We start from the raw sequence: 26852 nt of genomic DNA, 5'->3' as shown, positions 1-26852 counted from the left end.
ATATGATCACCTGTTCACTCACTGAGGTAAACTGGATCTCTGAAATGCATTTTTTAAATAAATAAAAAGCAAAGGAAAATAAAAACCTCTGACCTGATGCTGGTGTTAGCTCAAAGGTCAAAGAAATACGAAACTAATGTGAAAAAACAAACAAACATCTGTCTCAGCTGCTGAAAATGGTAAATATGAACAATATGAAGGGACATTAGCAGGAACACAACCTGGATGAAAAAGCAGTGTTATACTTACAAAGCATTTTTGTCACTAAGCTCCATGCTTAATCATAATGTCAATAAAGCTCCTTTCAGCTGCTCTCTTATTCAAAAAGGGGTCGCCACAGCCGGTAGCTTCACATTTGATTTGGCAGATATTTATTTATTTAACATTAGACGCCCTTCCTGATAAAACCTCTCTGGAATTTGTGTCTCCTGCTGGGATTTTAACCAGGGAGCTTCTGCTGTTGGGCGGAAGTATAAAGCACTACACAATGTAGAGCCACTAACTGCGATGTCAGTACTGATTAAAATAACTGTGATGATCATTTTGGAGTTATCAGAGTATTAGTAGAACTACTTTCCCAAAGAAGTCAAAATCCTGGTGGCTATGCTAAACAGTACAGGAGAGCTTCTGAAGAACAGAAATGTCTACCAATTTCAGGTGATTGAATTTAACATATAAGCTAAAGTGGTGGACACACTGACAGAGGATTACCATTTCTGGGGTGATTGCCATTATGATAAATTTAAGAATTAAAAGATCCACATAAGGAAGAAGGAAAATAAAAACTTGGTAAAGCATTGAAGTCTTGGAAGTTTGGAAACATGACCTTGCCCTAATTACTTAACCACCCAGCATCCCCTTCGCTGTCACTGCCACCTTCCAAGCAGTCGCATCAGGAGGTCGTCTCTGAGCTCTCTCTTCCGCATCTTACCCACAATCCCGCATCTTACCCACAATCCCGCACTATTCAAATGGATCAGAGGACACTTGATGAAAGATGGTCTACAGTTAGGTTATTATTATCTAGGTGGGGAGAGTTCAACCTTTGACAGGTGGCTGCCAGCACGTTGGGAAGTGGGTGGAGGGGGCGTAGAAACGTGGTTAAGAAGACACCTTGACCTTGGCTCCTCCCTTGATGGCATTTAAAAAAATAAAAACTCTTGACGTCTAAGGGAAGGGTGGAATAGATCGAGGACCTGGTGAAGCTGGAGGGGCTAAAAATGTTTTCCATGTTCACTGTTGCTGCAGTTTAAAACAAAAAAAAGGAGGGAAGGGGGGGGGGGGAAGAAAAAAGGACCCAGGGAATACAGGCTTGGACAGGGTGACAGGGATTAAACTAACACTGCATTAGTGAGGCCCGTTCTGCGAGGAGAGTTAAAGGCTGAGGGGAGAGGGGAAGCGAAGGCATGAAGAGATGGAGAGAGAATGAAAGGTGAGCTCGTATGCAAAAGGCTTTGAGAGCAGTTATAAATGAATAAATATGTTAATAAAAAAACTGCTACTGCACAAAATTAAAAAGAGTTCAAAGCAAGATGAGAAAGCATGTCCTGCGGGCATGTGCAGCGGAGAGGGACAGCACAGAGGAAATGACTTTTGCTTTAAAAAGAAGAAATAATATATAGAAAAAAGAAGCAAGTTAAAGAACAAGGATGTGGCCCAGCAGGGAGGTTGCATCATTGAGGTGTGAAGAAAGGTAAAGAACTAAGATAAGACGTCATAGCAAGTACACTAAAATATATAGAAGAAGAAAAGGGTATGTGGCGTGTTAAGGAAGGTAATGGTGTGAGAACAAGGCAGGTGTTCATTCTTGCTGCACTAGTAAGTGAAGCCAATCTGCAAACAATAAGATATATAAGCAATTTCAGCATTTATGAATAGCCACAGAAGCTGTAATGTGCTGATAATAAGAGAAAACTTTAGAGGAAAAACAGAAGAAGCAGATATAATGTGATAAACTGTGAGTATTACCAATCACAAAGACAGCATGATTAAAAAGGACACACTTGCCTCTTCCCATCTCTCTCGGTCTCTCTCTCACACACACCATGTAGAATCTTACAAATAATGCTGTTTAACACTGAAACATCAATCTCAGTTGAAATGCATGGAAATTATAACAATGTCCTTAAAGATCAGAGTGAAAGAGCAGTGTGACCATTAGCTGGTAGTATGGCAGACAAGAGATGGCTTCTAACACTGAGAGAAAAAGGTTGGTCCATAATGAGAGCAGCGTGAGGACAGGATGGAAAAGGAGTAATAAAATGTAAAAAAAATCTGAAACAAGTCAAAGTTTTCTTATGTCAAACTGTAAAGAAAAAGCAGAAACAAGGGCACGTGTCTGAAGTTAATAAAGACACCAGCAAGCGCTGCTGATGAGTCACAGCTCAAGATGTTCACACAGTGGAAAAAATGCAATATTTAGCTCTAAACATCTGAAAGGTGACACAGGTGGGTGTTTTATCACAGGAACATTTTCTATGTTCTGATTACGTTGCTTTGTTGTATGTTTTCTTTACAGTACTGGCTAAGTGAATAATCCCTTTCTGTTATCCAGCCACAATAATTTAAAAAAAAAAATCTCCTCAGACTGATATTAGTTTGCTTATCAGCTGAACGAGAATCCTCTTCTTAGTTGGAGGGAGACAGTGTTTCATAATCAGCTAACTGCTTCCATTTGTATCATGCATGGCGCTCTGTGAAGAAATGGAGCTAGATTTTCATCTTCATTTATTTTCCATTTCTTGGGGACACACGGAAGGAGATTAACATTGCACAACATCTCCGATCTCATCGTATGCAATTTGAGTAATGCGGTCATCATCCTCAGGCTTTACTTATTTCCCAGTAATGAGAGCAAATCAACTCCCAGTCTGCTTGCCAGTGAAGGCAGCTGGCAAAGAGGACGTTACTTCTGCAGTCGGTGTCTCTTTCACCCCGTTCTTTCTGTGCACTTTGAAAGGCTATTCTCTTCCCCCACCCTCCTCCCTCTGCATGTAGCTCATGAGCGGCCAACAGCACAGTTAGCTTTGGTCTGATATTTAATTAAGCCTTTGAGGCTGCGCCATGAGGGGGAATGCTGCCTGGTAAGGGACAGATGCGGGCTATGCGCCAATCCGGAGAGAGTAAGATGAGGCTACCATCTGCAAGGAGAGAGAAAAAGATCAGGGTGGCCCTCCCCGACACTCGTGTGCTGTAATGAAAGTAATGCGGCGGCTAAATGGGGAAGACTAATCAAACTCTTGGGAGTAAGGAGAAAACAAACACAAGCCACGAACAGCTACAATCAAACACAGCCAGTCTGAGTCTCAGCCTTCCTATGGATAAATACCATTAACACCAGAGGAAAGACAGTAAATAAAAAAAATAAAAATAAACGCAGTCAAACCCTCAACATCTGTGCTCGATTATGATGCCAGACAGTGCTGATTGCTGTCGAACAGGTGGAATCTGTTCTTTAGAAGAAAAAAAAAAAGAAGAGGCCGGAAATGTCAGTCTACAGGATCATTAAAACAAGTAGCGTAGGCACAATTATACTTTCCCAGTATAGAGCTATTTTACGATAAGTAGGAGGAAAAAAACAAAACAATCTGCACCTCCATTTGCTTCCATCTAGAAGCACATAGTGTACCTTTAAATAACTTCAATTATGCTGTCAGCTGCATATTGATGTCAAGAAAGCTAGTGACTCTGTCGACTCTAGTTTATGAGTCACTTTGCCGCAGTGATTTTTGGCTGTGAAAATGGACTCATAATCTACTACAGCACCATAGGCAACGCAGGAAACTAATGATCCGAAACAAAGAAACCATCTAATAAGCTTTACTAATTGTTTAAGCACAAAAGTGAATATGTGCGCCGGGTTTTTACCTTTCATGTGAATTAAAAGGCAAATTTAGGGCCAGCGCTTAGTTCTGTAAAATGCCTAGTGTAATAGCCTTATCAACACATTTTATTTTAATTACACTTAGGCACCATTAGGGCAAGTGCACAGAGCGGGTCATGTTTAATGACTGCTTGTATAATGATTTCATTTACGACTCCCATTTCCAGAAATGCTGGAATGCGATGTAAAATGTAAATCAAAACAAAAGGAAATCATTTGCGAATCATTTAAAGCCTAAATTTAATTAAAAAACAACAACACAGAGACAAATCATCAAACTTTTTTTTAGTTTTTTTAAGCTGTGCTCATAAATAACTTGTTAACGGCAAAAGATTTTTATAAACTGGTCAGCATGCATCCATCATTCCCTGCTTATCCCATTCAGGGCTGGGATACACCTGGGACAGCCTGTCTCTTACAGGGCTAGCACTTTAAAATCAGCACACTAGTCAAATAACAATGAAATTTCCCAGTTTCAGTATTCGACAATTTTTCTTTGTGCCATCAAATGTCTAATTGAATACAGTAAAATCATTGTTTTTAACAAAGGAATACAGATTTTTAGAAGATGGGGCTGTAAGCGCAGCAGATAAAGCTGACATTATCTTGGAAAAAGTTCCGCTTTCTCTAAACTTTTACCTTTTTTCCCCCAATTCTACCAGACTGTGAAAAGGTCAGACATTAAATGGTTTTCTATTCATGCAGCGATGGCAAGTGAACCAAAAGGAGAGACAGGAAAATAAAATCTCTCTGTTTTGCATCTACCTTGACATATAATGGTCTTGAAATTCTTTAAGCAGAATATGTTGCCTGTTCAGTTGAGGTTGAAAAGTCAACCAACATTTATAAATCATAAGCGCGCTTGGTAAAAGCCCTCTTACTACTGGCGCGTCAGTTCAACCAGATATATGGGCCTAACAAGACTCTAACAAACAGATTTGAACACCAAAATAGCCAAAGACTGCAACATTTATCCTCTTTGTTCGCTACAACTAAATAAATAATTATCATGTCACTGTCTTGTCTGGTTAAGCCCAGTGTCCATGTGTCTCTGCATCTAATGATGCATCTCGGTGCTACTCAGTGGAAAAAGAATATCAGTTTCCCTGACCAACAATGGCACCTCTTTGTGACACTCCTCCAGTCACGGCTTGCATGACAGCTGAGTCCTCATTAGAGGACAAGTCCACCTGAATTTCAGACACAGGACAGCACCTCTAATGACAACTTGAGATGCCCCCGGTCTCCTCTCAGTCTTTTTTCCCCCTTTTTCTTTTTTTTTTTTTTTTTTTTAAATTGCCATGCAAGCAGAAGGGTGATCATAATGATAATGGTGTTGTGGAGCAATGGGTGCTAAATGACCATGGAGATATCTGCAGGGCGAATCATTCGTCTCGGAGCAAAAACCAGGGTGAAGACATTTACTTGTATCGAGGCTCATCGGGAAACAGTTAACAAAAAAAAAAATAAAATAAAAATCAACTTGTTAAAGACAAGATCGCCAGAAAAAAAAGAAAAAGAGTAATAAATAAATAAATAAATAAAAAAAAGTTTAACTAGCTGAGAGGCCCTTTTATTGACTGATACAATTTCTTCACTTCAGCATTAACAACTGCAGAGAAAAACTCTAAAATCTACAGACATCTGCTGCTGCATTAGTGGGCAGGAGGAACGCAATGCCAATTCCACTGATGACTAATGAAACGTATCTAATGGCTGGAGCTCACTACAACGAAGCACAGCCGAGCTTGCACATTTTACTCCACAATTTCTGTATCTGCTCGAACTACTTTCAACTCCGGCACGACCAGGTGCCCCATGTTTACCCGATGTGCCCTGACAACAAACAATAGGCGGCACGCTCACTGGCACATTAGTATCATCCTAATACGATAGAGAAGACGTGTGAAAAATAATTCCACAACATGAAAAGGTTGTGGTGCGTAATGAGGAGGTGGAAACACTAAGCTGCTTACGGAAATCAGCTCTTTGAGAGACAGGCTGCTTTACCCTGCAAAGCCTATTTACAGCTGTTAAGACAATTTCAGATGCATTGCTTTTTTCCCCCTTTTTAAAACCAACGCAAGACCTAAGAGCCAGCTAATGTAATGGATAACAACAGGTCCTTGGAGAGGGCAGTGTAATGTGCATCTGCTTGTTTATTTTGGAACGCTCATATTGTGCTTGAAAATTCTCGACGTTTTTATGCGCATGTGTCTTCACAGCTATCATGCTGCCTACGGGTGGTTTTCTGCTTTGTCTCCAAGTCGGCGGGTCGCTGTGTCTGTGTTAATAACCTTTTGTTTCACACCCCCTCCCCACCCCCACTTTCTCTCCTCATTGCGTGCTATGCGTGCTATCTTGGCAGGTAGTGAAAAACTGCAGGCTAACATCTGTCTTCCTGTGTGACAGAGCAGCACTATGGAGGGGCGAGAGCTGTTCAGTCCATCAGCAGGAGCCCTGCAGTGAGTGAGACGCAGATATCTGCAGTTGGCTCCAGCTAACAACCTGCTTTTGTTTACTTATCCCCTCCGATGTGATTAAACTGGCAAATGAGTACCATCTATGATGATTTTACAGAAGGTCTGGGCACATTTTGAGGGGGTGTTTAGGAAATACTAAAAATAAGGGGAGCTGCGAGTAGGAGTGAGCAACAACAGCCTGAAGTAAGGGACGAATGAAAAAGAAAAATCATATGGGAAAGAAAAATAAACAAATGTACAGTAAAAAAAAAAGTTTTGCATTGTACGTCTCAAAACACTCAAAACACACTCATGCTATAATACACTCACGACTTAAATATGAATAAAGTCAACACGTATTGTGGAAGAAAAGAAAAAAGACACTTTCACACGTATATAGTATACAACATATATAACTGGATAGTTCTGTGACAAAGACATTACAAGGCTGAAAAGAGTGACTAAAGAAGAAGGCAACAGCGCACTGTGTGGTTTCAATACATAAGAAACTCCAATGCTGTTTTAACTTCACAATCACAATTTAAGAGCTATGTAACTCATCCCATTTAGAACGTGTGCAACAAGTTCTAAATGGGATGAACCAGGATTGTCTCTACACATAATAGACAATTTACCAAAGAACCCATTTTAAATTGTATCTTTAGGCACTTAAGCCTCTTGCCAAAACACAATTTCTTCTCATTTTATTATTTGACTCTAGGAAAACTGCCAAAGATAACAGTCTGACAGGCATAAAATATTTTTGGAACAGCACGGTGATTTCCAAAGTGCTATTACCCAAACATGTGGCACATCTCGGCATGGTGTGCAGTGCGTTCTTAAAAAATATTGAGGAAACTGGACAAGTAGAAGACAAAGGATGAATTGTATCTGAAAGACTTGCCCTTAACCCTCATCAGAAATGGTCTCAGTGGTAGGATGGCAATCAAGAAGTTATTATTAAGGGAAATTGGAGAAAAGGCTGAGGCATGCCAAATTACAGCTAACAGCTACAAATTTGTCAGTTTCTTATCATTTGGGCACAAATATTTCATATCAGTCTCTTAGCAGCTGCAGCCAATGACCTGACGGATTTTCCAATCATGTTTTTACTGCAAACTATACATTACACTGTGCAGTCAACACAAAGACTGAGTATTATTAATTATGCACTGTTGGTCAGCAAACATTAAATATCCAAAAGATAGTGGTGTGTTCAAAAAAAAAATGTCTATCTGGAAGCCACAGACTCAAGACATGAACCGCTTAAACAGCTCTTTCATATATAGGCTTGCATGTCAAAAAAGAGGTAGTGAGCTAGCAAATACATCTTCCCCTGTGTGTTTGTTCAGTGATTCACAAGCTCACCCATCTGAATGGTTGACACCAAACAGACCCAATCTCAGCACAGCTCCACTCACCACATAATGTTTACACTGGAAACAGTAGAGGTGGAAATGACAAAGACTCTGATGGAAATTGCTGGCAGCAAGAGCACAAAGATGGCAGCGAAACAAGCGCAAAATTCAGAGGCTCAGGCTGCATATTCTCATGAAGTGCGAGAACCCGTTGTAACATCAAGTGGCTTGATAGATGAGCAGCTGCTTCGGTGTCCTCTGTCCAGCAGACCAACGAGGAGAGGACGCAATGAGGGCTCCAGCTGGTCTACACAGTCACACAGACCAACTTCTGAGAGGGTCGTCTCATCTCTCAATACTTCAGACAAAGACAGAAGAAAAAGAGCTGTGGTTGAGCCAACACTACTCAACGCTAACTGCTACTGTCAGCGCTTTTCACCAGAGACTCTGCCTCATTTTCTGAAGGGGGAAGATGAAAGTGGTCTTAAAAGGCGCTTGAAATGTTGAAGTGCATGAAGCAGCTCCAGTGGGGACAGTGTGAATGAGAAGGGGGGATGTGCACAGCGAGGAGAGGTCTGGCCATTTTCCGTGTTTTAACCATGTTTGACAGTAAAATATTTGTCTGTCCCTCGCTGAAAAGGAAGAAGGGCCCCATGTGCACGCGATGTGTACAGTACCTTTTCCCCCCGTTTTCAACCCTCTATTGAAGTGCAAGATATGTCCAAACATTTGTCATTGATAGAACGGGAGAGTTATCACACACAGAGCTGAGTATAATAGAATTTGATGACAAAAGACCCAGGTCTTACACAGCACTGCTATCCAAATCAAGGTAGGCAAAAATTGGATGTGAACTGGAGAGAACACGCACACACACACACACACACACACAACAGAGAGAAAATATCACTGCGTTGCTTCTTACAAATTCACTGCTCAATGAATCATGGAATAGCCTTAATAAAACATGCAATTTAGGCTGAGTATTATTCAGATAATGGCTCTACAACTGCACAAGTTTTGGGACACAAAGGAATAAAAGAGCTCAAGTGAACTGAAGCATGAGTAACGCTAATGTGCCATATAAATACTCAAAGCCCACGACAAGGTTTCAACATATTTCTGATTGTCAAGTCCTACAATACATATATGATACCAAGTCAATCAAAGCTCACGTTTGTACAGTGGGTTAGATTCAATTACATGCATTGCAGTTTGTTCATCAATTCAATTTTCACCATTTTTGCTTAATGTATATTTATGCATATAAAATCTGTTAGTTCACAGTCTGTTTCATGCAGGTCAGGTGTAGTAGCTGCCAAGCACAAGCTTTCGAGAAGTCAGCAATATGTGCAGATTTCTATTTATTTCTCTGGTTGAAATCCAAAAAAGGAAGAAGAAAAAAAAAAACAGTTGGATTGGCACTCGCATTCATTTTTCATTCAAGTTTGAATTAAAGAAAAGATAATGAAATGTATTTCACTTCATTTGAATGCATCTCATGTAACCTAATTTTAAACTACTTAAGATGTAGAATTCATTTCATTTAGTAAAATTTCCACTAATTCAATTCAATGGCAAGCTAAGATGCAGTGTTGGATATGTTATTGTGGTTGTGTCGATGCAAGACAGTTGCCTTTATACAAAAGAGCAAACTGTCTTTCCTCCAGCCACACCCTTTCGATCTGTGGTGCTGAATCCAAAATGTTTCCACTCATAACTTCCCAGGATGATTCTCCATTCAGGCCTTTACTTCATCCTCTGACTGCATGACATTTGCATCCAGTATTTACTGCTCTTTAAACAAATGCCGTCTTCCCTCTATCCGTGCAATGTTTCCTCTGCCACTACAGTAGCTGCCTTAGAGGCTTAAAGTCGAGAATTTTTCACTTTAATTCTTCAAGCTTTTCTTTTCATAAAATTGTAAACCATATTTACTCTAATCACACCTTTGGTGATCATGGCCAAAGTACTCAATTTTGACTCATCCAGACCTTGCTTACAAATATCGCTTCATATAGTGCCATTTACAGCAGATGTTCATTTCTGAGACGAGGTGGCAGGTTGGGTTTCCCTCTGATGACTGTTAAATGTACCTATTTGTGCAAGAAACACTGCTACTTAAGAAAATAACATACTGAAAAAGAAAGACCTCATTTCCAACCTGCCAGGCTTTGCTGACTAAAGCAGTGATTTTTAACACTTAGAAAAGTCTGTGCTCCATTTTCTGACTTTTGCAAACAAAAATACCGACTTTCATCAGTGGAGTCTGCTATAATGTAACATTTACTGCCTCACTGGGGAAAAAAAAAAGCTGTGTAATGGCACTAGTTTGACAGACTAGTCTACCTAGTTTAACCATTGAATCGAGTAATTAGTCATATCCCCCAACTACACTACAAAGTACCATAGCGGAGCATTAAGCCTGGTGAAATGTCAGGAAGGTGTGAAGGTTTGGAAAGAAATAGAAACCACCCGAGCCTGATCTGTTTGCTTCATTTTTAGATCCTCAGTGTGAACAGCACACGGCTGCCGAGTGTTACCACCAAGTCTGTCGAGTCATACAATTTATCAGCTATGAAGGTGTGATCAGCTGAATAAGAAATCTTGACCTTCACAACAAAGTTCTAGCCCGTCAGTTTAGCCCCAATGACTTTATGCAGTTCTGGCACTTTATAATTGAACAGTAACTGAACACACATACAATAATTGCTGTTAAATTATTTTTCACTAAGATTTAACCAGCACACATTTTTACTTGCATTATTCATTAGGAAAAAAACAAATCTGATGTAATAGGGAATTTTAAGAATGCCTCATGCTCACCCTTTTGTATTAATCCAATGCAACGATGTCCCATGTTCATTAAGAAATAAAGCTACAATAAAACAAGATGTTCAAGCAGCTATAATGATCGACAAACACCCCAATTATCTAATATTAAATAAAAATAAGAACAAAAAAAATAAACACAGAAAGCACAGCACAGAATTTCTGGTGGCAAACAGGCCAGTCTAGACAGATCGGAGGGGAGCGTGATGGAGGACTCAGGTGAGGTGCGTCATGGTTAGATAAGGAACTCCTCAAAATGACTTGTGGTGATGCCCATGGTGGAAAAGTGCATTTTCGTGACAGATGGCACTGGCTAGGCCGTGTGTGGGGTTGGTGTAGAGGCATATGGTACCCTCTAGATGATCTCATGCAGCAGCGCCAGGCTCAGTTGGAGGTGTAAATGTTTCTCTGCACCCTGCCAGAGGAAGTGGAACCATTTGCATCACCAGCAAAAGTGTATGTGTGTGTTATGTCATACCTTGTAAGACTGGCAGTTTAGTTAAGACTAATGAACTATTGTGATGTATCAACACGTCTGACGTGTGGGTGTGCGTTTGTGTTGACCTGAAATGCACTCAGTTTCACCTCTCACCTCACCAGCTAAACCTTGTAACCTTTCCACCAGACCGAAGGCACGCACGTACACAACTGAAACTATATGTGTAATATATTGAATAAAGCTACTGGTCCGGACGGGATTCCCGGCCGCGTCCTCAGGTCATGCGCGGCTCAGCTGGCTGGAGTGTTCACGCACATCTTCAACCTTTCCCTCTCTCTGTCTGTAGTCCCAGCCTGCTTCAAAATGGCCACCATCGTCCCTGTACCCAAATCCTCCACCATCTCCTCATTGAACGACTGGCGACCTGTAGCCCTGACCCCCATCGTAAGCAAATGCTTCGAGAAGCTGGTCAGGGACTTCATCTGCTCTGCACTACCCGACTCACTGGACCCTCTACAGTTTGCATACCGCCACAACAGGTCCACTGATGATGCCATAGCCCTGACACTACACACTGCCCTGTCACACCTGGAGAAGAGAGACACGTATGTGAGGATGCTGTTTGTAGATTACAGCTCAGCATTCAATACCATCGTTCCCTCGAAGCTGGACAGGAAACTGCAGGATCTAGGACTGAGCAGCTCCCTCTGCAGCTGGATCCTTAGCTTCCTGTCTGACAGATGCCAGGTGGTCAGACTGGGCAGCATCACCTCATCCCCCATCACACTGAACACTGGTGCTCCACAGGGGTGTGTACTGAGCCCTCTCCTGTACTCACTCTACACCTACGACTGCACAGCCACTAACAGCTCCAACATCATTGTGAAGTTTGCGGACGACACTACAGTGGTGGGTCTTATCACCAACGGTGATGAGACGGCTTACAGGGAGGAGGTCAGCGCCCTGACCCACTGGTGTCAAGACAACCATCTCACCCTCAACGTCGCAAAGACAAAGGAGTTGATAGTGGACTTCCGGAGGTGCAGAGAAGTACACACCCCCATCACCATCAACGGCGCTGCTGTGGAGAGAGTGAGCAGCTTCCGGTTCCTTGGTGTACATCTGGCTGAGGATCTTACGTGGTCAGTACACACAAACAAAACAGTGAAGAAGGCGCAGCAGCGCCTCTTCTTTCTCAGGAGACTGAAAAGATTCAGCATGAGCCCCCGCATCCTCAGGACCTTCTATCACTGTGCCATTGAGAGCATCCTCACTGGATGCATCACCACCTGGTATGGCAACAGCACCGCCTACAACTGCAAAGCTCTCCAGCGAGTAGTGCGGTGCTCTGAACGGATAATTGGAGGTGAGCTTCCCTCCCTCCAAGACATCTACAGGAAGCGCTGCCTGAGGAAAGCGGGGAGGATCATCAAGGACTCCAGTCACCCCAGCCATAAACTGTTCAGACTGCTTCCATCAGGAAGGAGGTTCTGCAGCATCCGGTCCCGTACCAGCAGACTGAGAGACAGCTTTTTCCATCAGGCCATCAGACTGCTGAACACGTCATAGACACCTCAGCTTCACTACTGGAACTTCAACATTATGCACTCCATACTGTACATTAATGCCACTTGTTTTGCACATATTCAACTCTGTATATTTTATATATTTTATTATTATTATTATTATTTTTTTTTTTTTTTTACTATTTAATTTGTAAAAATGTGTATACACACACACACACACACACACACACACACACACACGTAGGAAAATATTTAGTATACACATCCAGAAATGCATACACTATTATATATTGTACATATATTTATTAGTTTCAGGTTGGCCATTCTTGTATTTTGCTCGTTTGTGTTGTTGTGTTTGCACATCTCTGTTGCTTGTGGGGCTCGCACACAAGAATTTCACTCGCATGTGCTGTGCCAGTGTGCCTGCACATGTGATGTGACAATAAAAGTGATTTGATTTGATTTGATTTAAATGTTTTAATCAAATGATACTACTTAAAACTTAATAAAAGAATATAAAAGAAAAAGATAACAATGAACAACCTGGTTATTCAAATAGCCTCATCCAGACAGCTCCTCAAAATAACCACCAAAAAATGCACACTTTACAGAGGAAACAAAGACATTTCAGAAGTATACTTCCTGACTTATTCTGAGTCATCTGTTACCAAACAAACTCAAATGCAGCAGGTTGTTGAATACACTCAGGCCTTTATTCAGGCCTGTTTCTAGATTATATGTGATATATGTATTGTAAGCCTGTATGCAATCTTTCCATAGCTCTAGGCCACTTTACTCAATAGATCGGCCGGACATCGCGCCGGACGAAGCTTCTGACCATCAATTAACTGACCGAGCTTCAACTCTTTAATAAGCACCAAAATGCAATGTGTATAAAATGATTACAGTTGCTCCTGCAATGAAAGATTATTATATGATTATGATACCACCTGAAATAACAGACTTTAATGTAATGTTAACAGCTTCAATATATGCTTTAATGCAATGCTTGTTACGTGGTTATAATGCAATAATAAAATAGCAGTAAAATAACTTGTTCAATCCTACAATTGTTAAACAAATAGTGAATCAAAATGTCAGCAGTAACTGTTTCAGCATCTACTGAAATATCAAGCCTTTCCCACATATATTTTGGCATCTACACAGAAGTGGTGCTTTGCCTAAAGCGGTGCTTTACCTAAAGTCTGTCAAATATACTCTTGTTGAATTTCCACATTTTGCTGAATTATGAAGAAAGACAAATATAAATAATACACCTGCAAGCAACAATTACAGGAGCCAAGTAGTTCAGAAATGGAAAGACCTTTTTTGTTGTTTTGTTCCAATTTTGTTGAAGAAAACTTGAAAAAGAAAATGCTAAACTTGCTGTGCAGGAAATCAGCTAAGCACTCACAAAGTACTCAGTCGACCCTGAAAATCCAGATTCCACGAAAAATGGATGAAAAACAAAATGCTCATTCATGCTGTTATTCTTCCGATGTTGAACGGATGGAGCATGTACTACAAATCAAACGTATATCTGATACAAAAAAAAAAAAAAAAAAAGACAGTTCAAAACCAGTCACACAAAACTAGGATGGTTGCAGTGATTATATCAGAAACTGGCTGCTGGAGCAACATTACACATACAAACACCAATCATCTAAACGAGCATATAACCTACATTTAATTCATTTACTGCATCTGGAAGCACAGTTTCTGAATTCACTACACTAAGCATATTTCATATGAATTGTACAGAAAGTGTTGGTTCAACATACCGTAAATATAGGTTGAGCTTTGATGAGGTTATGCTGCGTATGGAAACTTGAGATACGGAGATGTGGCGGTTAAGGTTTGGTTAGAGCATGACAGTCTGATGAAAGCTCTAAGGTTTAAAGATCATTCAAGTAAGGAGTGAACAGGAAATACAGCGGGACACTTTTTTTTCCCCACGACCGAATTATGATCATGTTGTCATGCATGTGATAAAAATATAGTATTTTATAATACTACTGTCGGGCTGTGCAATATGACCAAAATCTCATATCCCGATACAAGACATCTATCGTCCCGATAACGATATAAATCACAAAAATTTAACATTTTCTGTAAATTCTGTGAATCTCGGGCAGCTCGACTTGCGTGAAGTGTTTCCAGCTGCGCGTCATGTACCTGAAGTCGAGTGTTTTAACCGATGCTTGAAACGATACATTTTTAGACATAAGTTGTAACGGCCGCCGTTTTCTTTGTGAGTATTCATTAGACGCCGTGCTGCGGGGAAAAGCCTGTTCTAACATTTGAGTCCAAGGTTTATTTTTTAGCACCTGACAGCTCCTTTTTACTTCTCATCCGTAAACACTCTGCATCTTTCACGTGATTCAGTTTATTTTGAAAAGTCTCAACAGGATCTTGAGCTTTATTGTGAAAGGTTTATATGGAAAATAAACAAGCGGACACGCGATGGTTTTACCGTCGTTGTTGCTAACGACAACACATAAAAACAGGCGCTTGTCCGTCCGTAGTGTGGTTATATTACAAGAGAAAGAGAGCACTTTAAGAAATTAATACAGCCACTACAGTGACCATCAAAACAATGAAAAAATATTGCCGTAAACAGTTTATTTTATTTTGATAATTTTGATACTAGCAGCCTATCACAAAAACAAATTTGTTCCCATTAGCAATGAATCTAGGGAAAAAAAAGCCAAAAACAGCGGAGTTTGACAAGCATAAAAACAGTACCAGCACCAACAAGGTGATTCCCAAAGAACAATTTAAAATAAAAATAAAAATCTTCCTAACAAAATACTTTTTAAAAAATGAGGGGTGGCTTAAGACTTTTGCAAATTTCCACATCTGACAGAATTTTTGGCTTTTACAGCCCATGTAACTATTGTATGCAGCTGTAATTAGGTTGTTATTTAGCTGTTGTTTATATTGGGTTTTTTGTTCACTTCAAAGTTCAACAAAATGTATGGAAGCTAGTTTTACTGATACAATACGTACAAAAAACAATATGAGCTTCTTTCCCTTGAGTACAATAGATCCTGCCCAACAAAAGAGCCTCTTTCACTTCTAAGAACATAAACCACTATATATAGAATAACCCCCTCCCCCTCCCGCCCACACACACACGGTTTTTATTCTGAGATTGACGTCTATGTCATCCGACAATCTGAGTGCTTTTAAAGTACCTCAACTTCAGAGGGGAAAAAAGTGGAAACCAATGTAAATGTGTCTGTGAGCTGGGAACATCCCATAGAGCTCTCGTTCCCTCTCCTATCCAGCAACATCACAAAATATACAAGAATAACCAAATTTGCAAAACTGCATAAACACACACATAAACCTGCCTCATCAAAGGGTTGGCTAATGTCAAGGTAGCTTGCTATTATTCAGTAAGCCAACATATCAAACCAACCATCCTTTTAATAAGCACACATGAGATTTGACAGCCATGCATAAAAACTGTTTACACTGAATATTCATAGCAGTGGGAAAAAAATAAATTAAAATATTTCCTTCCTCTGTTAATTGTCATTCTGGCAGTGAGGCTGTGCTAAGCACAAAGAGAGGAAGAGAGCAGCAGAGGGAGACTGAGGTGAGCGAGGAGTACGAAAAGATTAAAGTATAAAACTGAAAACAAGAAAGGGAAAAATGAAGGACGCAGAGAATATGACTGCAGCACAATTTCTGAAAGGAAAGTCAGGAAGATGACAATGCTAAAAGAGAACACTTTGCCATCTGATGTAAGCTGTACATATACACAAGTATATGTTGCTCCCATTCATCACACAGGCTCAACATGCGGTTAAGATAAGAATCCAGACCGATGTTTTTTCCCATCACTGCTCTGTCAATGAACGAGTTCTGTGGGAGGCAGAGGAAATGGCAGACATGAAGGGCTTTCGTACCAAGAAAAGAGAGGGAAAATGTGGTTTTGATTTAGAAATCAGACTGAAAATCCATCAAGATTTGCTCTGCAGATGCATCTGTCAGGCGGGTGGCGACACACAAAGTGGACTGCATAATCATATTCTCTTTGGCAGTAGCAGGGCACAGGTATGTGTGTTTGTATATTTGTGTGCATGGCCGTGCAAATCTGCTTCGAAGGCAAACACAAAATCTATATTCATTACTGCAGTTACTGTGACATCTCAAACAAAGCATTTGTGAAAAATCTCTGCCTATGAAAGTTTTAGGCCTTAGCAGATAAGAAACAGCGCTTTCAAAAATGCACTAAAAAGTTATTTCTTTAAACTGTCTTTATAAAGTGCAGTATGCAGAACAAAAAATAGCAATGGTGTTTATATTAAGTATGATTGCTTGCTTTTAAGACGGCACTGTTCCTTCTAGTTAGGTTTTAATTTCACTAAAACCACTTTGCCCTGTTTGGCATGGACACAGGATATCTGGGATGTGCTGTTTCTGGCGTAGGATGTTGCCCAAAGATCTTTTAGGCCCAGTGAACTGCTGGGTTGTGGCTCCTAGATAGGAATCATCTCTGGCCTGCACCTTAAATTTTGGATTAAAGGTGGCTCTGATGAGTTTGAAAGCTGGGTCAACACCTTGGGCTTTGTACACAATTGTGAGCCTGTGATACTCTGAGGCAGGCCACGCTGTCCTACTTGGGGTCCCTATGGAAAGCGTCATTGCTATAGTGTGCTGTGCTTTGTCTGCACAATGCTTAGGTAAGCAGTATGTGTCAAACTAACATCCACATGAATGCCAGGGCGCAAAGTTTCCCAGGAGAACATTCCATTGTAACAAGATCGTGTTATGCAATTTATCTGAATAAACTCAAGGAGATATAAAATAAAACTGGTCTGCAGCTGATCGGTTATATAGCAAGGATAGTGTACAAAAAGCTCTCTGTCCAATATAGGCAAGACGTACCAAAATCCACACGGAACATACAAGCAAAACTGCTCGAGAACAGCAGAGCTAAGACCCTGCAGGAATTCAACTTTAAGCAGTTCCACGGTGACATGGTGGTTGGTGGCTGACAAGCAAAAAACATTAGCAGTGATAGATGTGGTAATCCCAAGAAGGAGCATGAGAACGTCGAGAAGCACCAGGAGCTGAAGGAACAAAAAGAACAGATGTGGAAGGTGGAAGCTCAAAGTGATCCCCGTGGGAATACGAGCATCAGGTTGCTGTAAGCCCAAGCAGGGGGTCGCTCCAGGCACAGCATCTGAGACGATGCAGTCTTCAAATGACAGGATTGATTTCCTACTTGCATATTAAAATTTTTGGGTTATGGTGATGAAAATCTACCTAAAGAAAACAATCTGTTCCAAATCAGGCATTATCAGGCAATATGGTACAAACTCTAACTTTCATTTAAAGTATTTACATATTAAGGTTAGATTAAGAAATACTTAGATGGAAAAGTGTAATTTGTAGATGTAAACTGTAATCTGTACATGCATATACACACACAAAATACAAAAATTAGTAGCTTGTGAATGTGAATAGTGGATGTGGGTCACTGGTTTTGGACCGACAGCAGCAGTTAGTGTGGTAACGTTTTCAGTGTCCCAGTGGACCAGCCATCACAAAAGCTCCCTGCAGGACTCACCCAGTACAACACTAAAGAAATCAAACTCTACTTTCTATGAGCCATTACCTGGTAGCGAATCACCCATCTGACGCAATGCAAACTCTCCCCTAAGAGTGTCATTCAAGTTAAAGCGAATTAAAAGTCTGCTCCAGATACATGTTTTTAATGCTTTGATAGAGAAGGATAGAATCTGTTTGTCCTCAGCAGCAATAGAACAAATCGGTCTGTGCCCACCTTACCAGAGCTGGACCACTCCACAGTCCATGAGAGGAATGAGAGTTTTTTTTCCTGTGTAACATTGCTGTGACTGAACTGCCAATTTAACCACTTCACGGTTAAGAGAGGAGAGCAGAGAGGAGTGTACTAGTTGGTGTGAATGTTTGAGTGTTTGTGTGCTCATAGAAGCAAGCCTACTCCATGAATGTCATTCATCTGTGCCCGTGCTTCAATGTTTGATGAGTTCATTCAATTGTGTGTACGTCAGGGGTTCGCAGCAGGACATCGAAATCCATGTGAGTCACTCTGATCAGCTCAGATACCCCAAACATCCATATCTTTTGTAGAGAGCCATACCACGTGTCCTCTACAGTGGAAAGCCATGAAATAGATCTTCATCCTAGGCTGGCTCCATTCCCTGCCTTCCCATCACAGCCTCAGACACAAAGCTTGGCACAGCCTCGGCTTGTATATCAGCACCACAAATCTCAACTAAAGACTATTAATCTCTGCCTTTTTTACTTTCTAACACATTTATGTATGACCTAAAATGGCCCAGACAAAGTCAGTCAGTGTGTGTCTGAAGAAATGAACCATATGTGGATGCTCACTTGCATGCTTTATTAGCGAGCCAGCAGTAGTCAAAGGGCACAAAAAGTGCAAGACACACACAGATAAGGACCAACCAAAGCCCAGTGCATGAATAGAGATATTAGGGCAAAGCTGCTCTGAGGGACTATGGGAAGCAAGGGATTGGTTAACCAAGCTGACTTGAAATTACTGCAAAAACTTGGGTTAACATATTTGTTGTCAGGGACACTGGAAATGCATTAGTAACATAAAAAAGGTCCCAGTCAGCTGCGGGAGCTGTAATTTGAATGTGTTCCTACCAATTTTCAGCTCATAATTTTGTGACTGCTCATGCGATTTGTTTATGATATGATAAGAAATAAGATCAATAAAACTACATGAAATTGAGAACTGGTGACTGTGGAGGCCACAATGCTAAACTGATACTAAGAGTGCACCAAGATAATGCAAACCCATTTCCTCACTATTAGCACTTTAATTGATGATGGCAGGATGGAAGTTGTTTATGCCATATGACCACAATCCAAATGTAATTCGTAAATGGACTGATTCTTATATAGCGCTTTTCTACTCTCCTGGAGCGCTCAAAGCGCTTTATACAACATGTCACATTAACCTACTCACACCAGATGCGTCCCTGATCCAACACAGCTGATTTAAATGGCTAAATTACCTCCTCGTACCACATGTCTTGAAGTTCTCCAAAGGCCTGGTAATGAACTAATCACTTGATTCAGGTGTGTTGACCCAGGGTGAGATCTAAAACCTGCAGGACATCAACCCTTGAGGCCTGGAGTTGCCCACCCCTGCTTTAAGTGCTCTAACATTGGCACACATTCATACTCAGATGGATGCATCACAGAGCAACTTGGGGTTAGTATCTTGCCCAAGGATGTTTGGCATCAAACCACCAACCTTCAAATCAGTAGATGACCTGCTCTACCTCCTGAGCTGCTGCCACCCCCAAATGCTGCAGCAGACATCAAGAATCAAGCCAGGCAATGTTTTTCCAATCTTCTCTCTAACTTTAATGAGTCAGTGCCACCCGGTGTGGTCTTCTGCTGCTGTAGCCCATCTTCTTCAAGGTTCTATTATGTTTTTCTTTCAGAGACGGTCTTCTGCATACCCTGGTTCTAACGAGTGATTCTTTGTTTCGTTCCTGTCAGCTAGAAGCACTCTGGTCATTCTCCTCTGACTGCTGACATGAACAAGTCATTTTTCTCCAGAGAAATGCTGCTCACTGGATATTTCTTCTTTTAAAGACCATTCTCTATGAAATACAAGAGATGGTTGTGCGGAAAAATCCCAGTAGTTCAGCAGTTCCTGAAATACACGGACCAGCCCATTAACTAATGTGGCACTTACAACCATGCCACATTGAAACTCACTTAAATCACCTTTCAGTATTTGCATGACAAAGAAAACCTGAATATGTGAATGGTTGGTGAGTGCATGTACTGTCAATGGACAAATGCTGTCTGAATTGAGAGCACACATGCCTTTAAGGCTGTCTGATGGTTTCATTAGACTGTCCATTCCACTGTTGTGCTGTAATTTAGGTGGTAGTGTGGAATGTAAACTAATGGCAGAGCTAGCAACAGAGTGAACCCCAAGTTGTTCCTGATGGCAGGTGAACGCTGCCATTTGTGTTTTAATGTGTTTGTTAATGAGTGAACAAGAAAAACATGGCCTTAAAATTCAGGTATGTGTAAAATAAGCTATGTAAGTGCAGAAAAATTACATTTTACCCTTCGAACTTTTCTGTCCAAGTTTTCCGACTCTCCATTTCATCCCCTACCAAGCAATACATTCTAGATACTGTCATGAAAATATATATTCTCTTCCCCTATTCAGTTTATCTTTGCCAGCATCTTAACCAGGGCCACTGAAAGCAGCGCCCCAGGCGCTTGAGCCCAAAGGCAGCAGTAAGAGTGGCACCTCACTGGCTGACAACCAACCTGGAGGCACTATCAGAAAGCTGCTGCTGTAGCTAGAGAGGACACTGAATAAAATATAAAGCTGGGGGTGGAAATACACACTATACGTGTTGGACAATTTGGTGTGTGAAAGGAAAGTAGAACAGGGAAGGTAGAGGACAGATGTAGGTTCACACACATATGTATGTGTGCTTAACACTGTGCTTACAATGCATCTGTGAAAATTTGTACCACAAGTACAAAAACAGAAAAAGAAAAATCACAATTTTGGCCACTACCTTACATTGTATGACTGTGTGAGGCAGCAAGTTGAATTTTATACAACACACACACACCCAAACAAAAGCTTGACACTTATATATGAAACTTCATATGAGAGGTTGCGAAACAAATTAGTATGGATGAATGCCGTGATGAAAAACTGAGCAGGCACTACCACAAAAACACAAGCTCCCACACGTACGCAAACAGCAAAGATGGAATTTAACATGATAAAACTTCGAGCCTTGTTAAATTGCAAACACAGCCATTTGCACATTGGGTAGCAGGGCCAAAGAGCCATGCGGCACAAATAGGACCGTTAAGGTTTTACTGGGTACAGCAATACAATTACCGTTTACCATTACACTAACTCATTAAAACTACAGTAAGAGAATAATTAGGAATTAGCTTATGCCTCACTACATCTGTGTTTAAAAGAGAGCTACAAATGCAATACAGTCAAGTGCACTTGCTGAATCTATACTGCATGAAAATAATTGAAAATAACACAATTCTGACCGCTATAACACAGACTCACCAGTTTATTTGAGACTGACCTTAAACTTGCTTTTCATTAAATTGGGGGCGATCGTGGCTCAAGAGTTGGGAGTTCGCCTTGTAATCGGAAGGTTGCCGGTTCGAGCCCCGGCTTGGACAGTCTCGGTCATTGTGTCTTTGGGCAAGACACTTCACCCGTTGCCTACTGGTGGTGGTCAGAGGGTCCGGTGGCGCCAGTGTCCAGCAGCCTCGCCTCTGTCAGTGCGTCCCAGGGCGGCTGTGGCTACAATGTAGCTTGCCATCACCAGTGTGTGAATGTGTGTGTGAATGGGTGGATGACAGGTGTGTCCTTAGGGACTAGAAAAGCGCTATACAAATACAGGCCATTTACCATAAATGTGAAAAACTGTGACAGATCCCAAATAATCATTGAACATACAGCTTCAAGTAATGTATCAGTGAAATCCACGAATGAGCACTGGTACAAACCAATATTAAACAACAACGTATTGCAGCTGCTGACATAAGTGAATCACATGTCTCTGTATGTGTGTCCTCTACTTACTGAGTCTCTTTGCAGCCTCCAGTGCCTCAGAAGCTGTGTCAGCCACATAGAAGCGCTGGACAGCTACGCCACTCTCTTGCATCAGCTTCTTGCTCTGGTACTCCTGTAGATTCAGCCATCTCCTCGGACTCAACCAGGTGCACTAGATGAAAGATCGAGGTAGAAAGAGTAAAAGTGTAAATGAAACAAAGTTAATAGTGCAAATAGGCTCCCACCACATCTAACAATGGCAATTTTTTCCCCTCACCTTAACATCACCAAGCCTGTCTACTCTGCTGTGTTTTCTTTACATTAAACAATACCAAAACATGTCTAACAACACATAGCAAGTATAGGATATATCTTCTACTCCTCTCCTCCCTCCTCTCCAACTATTTTACGCTCTCTTTTCCTGTAATGAGGCAGGCATTTGGGCTTAAACTGCAGGACAGCTAAGAAGCCGTTTGCTCCATCAGCAAGACACCGGTCCTGTCAGCTCCAGCTGTTGTTGCTATTAAAAAGAAATTGGCTTTTTAATGCGACAGTGAGACATAGACTGTGTTAGAGTTAGAATCCCTCTGCACCAGCAGGCTTGTATGTGAGCCTGGATGCAAATGTTTTCACAGCAAAGGTCTTTGGGGAGTCATTAAGAAGAGAAACTCCATTAAAGTAAAGGAAAAACAAGAACTATGAACTAAATCACGGCCGGCACAGAAAGAATGCTTCAGTATTTCTATTTGTCTACCCGGTAAAGATTAAACTTACATCAGGATAACATTAGGACTGCAACACAATATGTTATTGCTGACTCAGTCGAGTTAAACTGAGATGGGATGCTGTTAGAGAATACATTAGTTATTCAGGGACACCTGCATGAGCATAAGGGCCACATAAGTGATCTAAAATGTAGAAGACAATGATCACTTGTGACATAATCCACTGCTTTTGTGTACTATTGAACCTCTGTTAGTAACAGACTGTCAAAAGATCAATGCAACAACGTCAAATGCTACAAACCAGGAACTGTGCTTAAGGAAGCATTGTCGATTTCTCGATGACTCATGGCAAGAAAAAAAACAAAACAAAAAAAATCAAAACAATGCCATTTTGTCTAAAGTTTATGACATAAGTCTAACAAATTATTTATAGACTTTTTCATAAACAGACTAAGGATTTGTGATGTGGTAAAAAAACAACAAAAAAAAACAACCATAACAGAATCATGTTCTTCTGCGTACTAAGTGATGTTTAACTATTTGGACCTCTTCAGATTATGGTAAAAATGTTTGCAAGCAAGCAAACATGTTTATATGTTTCTTGCTCACACTTGCAAACAGCGTGAGACCCGTGCGCAGTGAATGAATAATGTAGTTTGAATTCAAGAGGAATAAAGACAGAGGAGCAGAAACTACATTTTTGAAAGCTTCTTACAGTAGGGACCAAACAGGCAACAATAGAAGCCATCTTTTGTTCACTTGAGCGCACGCACATGGACTGTGTCTGCATTTTTAGGCTGCAATTTGATTCAGTGGTTCATGGGGCGTGAAAAGGCCACTGTGTGTTTTTTAAAGTCATCAGTCACTCCATCATTCACGAAGGGGGAACACACAAGAGTGAGGGAATTGAAAGAGAGAGATGTTCTTTCAACCATTTACTGATAGACGGAGTAAAATGTAACCCCGACTAGCACTTAATGGTTATTAGTGATTAAAGGATAATGATCTTGACATGGTCCCTTAAATAGGCAATAGCCAAGTTAAACCTTTTCAATCTACAATCATTGGTGGACCTCGACTGAAAACAAAACTGCAAGACCAGTAATCCACAATTCATGCCAAAACCAATCCTCTCTGTGCCACAGCACACTATTAGCATGCTTTCTCCATTCCAGCTCTTGTGAGAGCCTGTCGAGAGACTTCATTACAGCCAAAATAGGTTGTTTTCTTGGAGAGCAGCGCACGCTGATGTATACTGGCCTACACTAAACAGGGGCATGTGCAGGTCACCTCTGCAGTACTGTTTGTAATACTACACTATTTATATGTTTTAGCTATTACAGCTTGTACTGTACACATATATGCTTCCAAGTCTATTACCCATATCCCTCTAATGCAGCACATTCTGATAATGTCATTCTTTCACAGTGCGTGGATGGGGTTCAAAGGAAGGGCAGGAAATTAACTGTACTGCGTGGTATTGGCCAAAAACTTGGCTGATGTGTATGACTTTAAAACTTTACTCTTTTTTTCTGCCTGTCGCTCACTCCTTTATGTCCACTTTAGCGGAAAATCTCACACAGCCTTAACAAACCAAGCTGCAAAACACGTTTCCTCTGTTTTGCCGACTCACTTGACTGCTGTCAGGTACCTGCAGGGCCCTCTCTCTTAAAACATCCACTTCCGTTGCCACCCAACTGTTTGCCACCCTACGTTACTACTACTTTTTTTCTTTCTTTTTTTAAAATATTTAAACAGAGAGGACGGTACATTCGATCACTGACAGATTTTAAAGTACAGGAACATTTTAGTTAACTGTCATTCTGTAATGCTAATATTTATGCAAGGCTATTGCATAAACTCTGTTATTTCAAAGTTGAGTAACAGGAAAACAGTAAGGCTTAAAGAAAAGTGTCAAATGGGAATTACAGTATTGCAAAACCTTTTATACTAGCCAATTCCCCAGATGCTGCAACTCAGAGCACAGATATATTTGCCACCTTAACAATAGATACTGTGAACCATATAAAGATATCACTACTTTAAAATTCCTTTCGGACTAATCATTGAAACAGTTATGGTTTCAGCCATTTATAATCCTGCACTCAGACAAGAAAGTCATGATAGTGCTGACATCTTGACAGGAAGAGAAATAATCTGAGTACTGCATGGTTGCCCTGGAAAAAAAACAAAAAAGCTGCAAGTGTTGGATGACAGTATGGCAGTAAGGCAGGGAGGCAAGCAGGCAGCTGGCCTGCAGTCCCTCGAGACACACTCTCTACAGTAATTATCATCAGCAGCACTCTAGAGACGATCCTACACAGTCCTTCAGCCTAACTACTGCTCTATTCTTAATGCACACACAAAGATGACAAGAATAGACACAAGGTTTGCTGTGCACAATGGTGACTAGACTAGACACTGGCACAAACAAAGTTGTATGCAATGGGCCCAAGATGGGATAAAGTATTCAGAGCAAACCTCTCTACAGACAAAAGCACTCAAGATCTCTCATATGGATGCATTTAAGTGAAGGAAGTGGGGCACACTGGAGAAAGAGAGGTGGAGTGGTGACAATGATAAATAATGATCTCTATATTAATATATGAAGGTAAGAGGAGGCAGAAGAAAAAACAACTGAAGGAACAATTTTCCTCTGTAAATCAAAAAGTCCCCTTTCTCATTCCAGCCATACTTTCGAAGAACTTGGCCCACTGACAAACCATCGCAGGCCCACACAAATTGTCTCCGGTTTTCCCTTCAGGACAGGAACACGCAAATGTCCAGGAGGTAGGAATAACCCCAAACTAACCACAAAGTCATACAGTATTAATGCCATACCACTCTATTATTAGCTCAACCTTGTCTTCTTTATACCTGTGCAACTGCATTTTAGATTTGATGCAAAAGCACGGAAAAATAACTTAACTATAAAATTTAAATTAGGCAGAGGAAAGGGAAGCTGAAGTTAAACTGAGTAAGCACTTATTCTGAGAAAGATTTTGCTTTTGGCATGCTTGCAGCAAGAGTCCTGACATTCAGCGAGTGATCAGAAAATGTCACAGCAATACACTGTAGAAAAGATGGATCCTAACAGGGCTTTTCATTTAATGCTAAAAGCAAACATCAAACATTTAGCCATATCTTGATGGGTTGTCTGCTTACTTACTTGATCAACATTTAAATTTTCTTCCCTTTAACACAGTAAAGTAAAACTCCAACAAAGTATTGGTGCACAAGGTTATTGCTGTAAAGTGCGAATAAAATTTGTCTAGAAAAGTACGATAAAAGAGAGGAGCTTTGCACACGCTTATGTTCTGATGGAATTGCAAAAATAGAAAAATAGAAAAATCAAAAAATATGCCTTAAGTGAGTCAGTGCTCAGTGTACTGTGGTTATATTAGATTTGAAAAGACACGATGAAGTGTAATTAAACAAATAGATGATACACATTCACGTGTATGTGACAAAGAGCCAAAAACAACCTGACATGGTCCTTTGCTCCATAAGTATCTGCAAAAACGATTCACATCAAAGGCACCTTATTAGATAGTTAGCATAAATGAAAGAATTGCAAAAAGGTAAACAAATCTAAAGACCACAGTTCATACGTTGAATTCCCTGCACTAAATTCTGATGAGATTTACACGCAAAAAACAAACAAGCAAACAAGAATAGTTGCAACACTGAAATGAGCAGAATAGACATGCAGGCGCTCTCTTTCCAGAACACTCACTGGTTGTGCCCTCGCACAAAGAGGCACAGGAAGGACAGATAGTGCTATGGCAGCAGATGCATCAGATTGCCAAGTCCTTGTCGCAGCTGTACTGATCCACCAGTGGTGTTGAAGGACAAAATCTTGGTATGTACAACACTAGTCCCAAAACACCTCTCTGGCTGGACCATATGGTTACCAGCGCGGCATCGTGCAACATCAGGACTTCTCTTCCTCCTAAGAGGAACAGAATTGTGCAGTCTCATGCTTAGTTGAGAGCAGGATGCACAATGTCAAACAACACTTGT

The 26852-nt window shown here is 40.8% G+C and overlaps 1 protein-coding gene across 1 annotated transcript in view; it reads right to left on the bottom strand.

Moving 5' to 3' along the window:
- suclg2 (succinate-CoA ligase GDP-forming subunit beta) overlaps positions 1-26852 on the bottom strand; it is a 118880-nt gene that overhangs the window by 79483 nt on the left and 12545 nt on the right. Inside the window, exon 2 of the mRNA XM_085353071.1 lies at positions 22135-22276. Coding sequence (XP_085209197.1) covers positions 22135-22276 — 142 coding nt within the window. The remainder of the gene's footprint in view (positions 1-22134; positions 22277-26852) is intronic.

This window comes from Diplotaxodon limnothrissa, linkage group LG5 (genome assembly GCF_057381915.1).
Source record: "Diplotaxodon limnothrissa isolate DT_005_m linkage group LG5, D_limnothrissa_male_GT1.1, whole genome shotgun sequence".
Taxonomy (NCBI): Eukaryota; Metazoa; Chordata; class Actinopteri; order Cichliformes; family Cichlidae; genus Diplotaxodon; species Diplotaxodon limnothrissa.
This window is presented reverse-complemented; position numbering and strand designations above follow the sequence as displayed.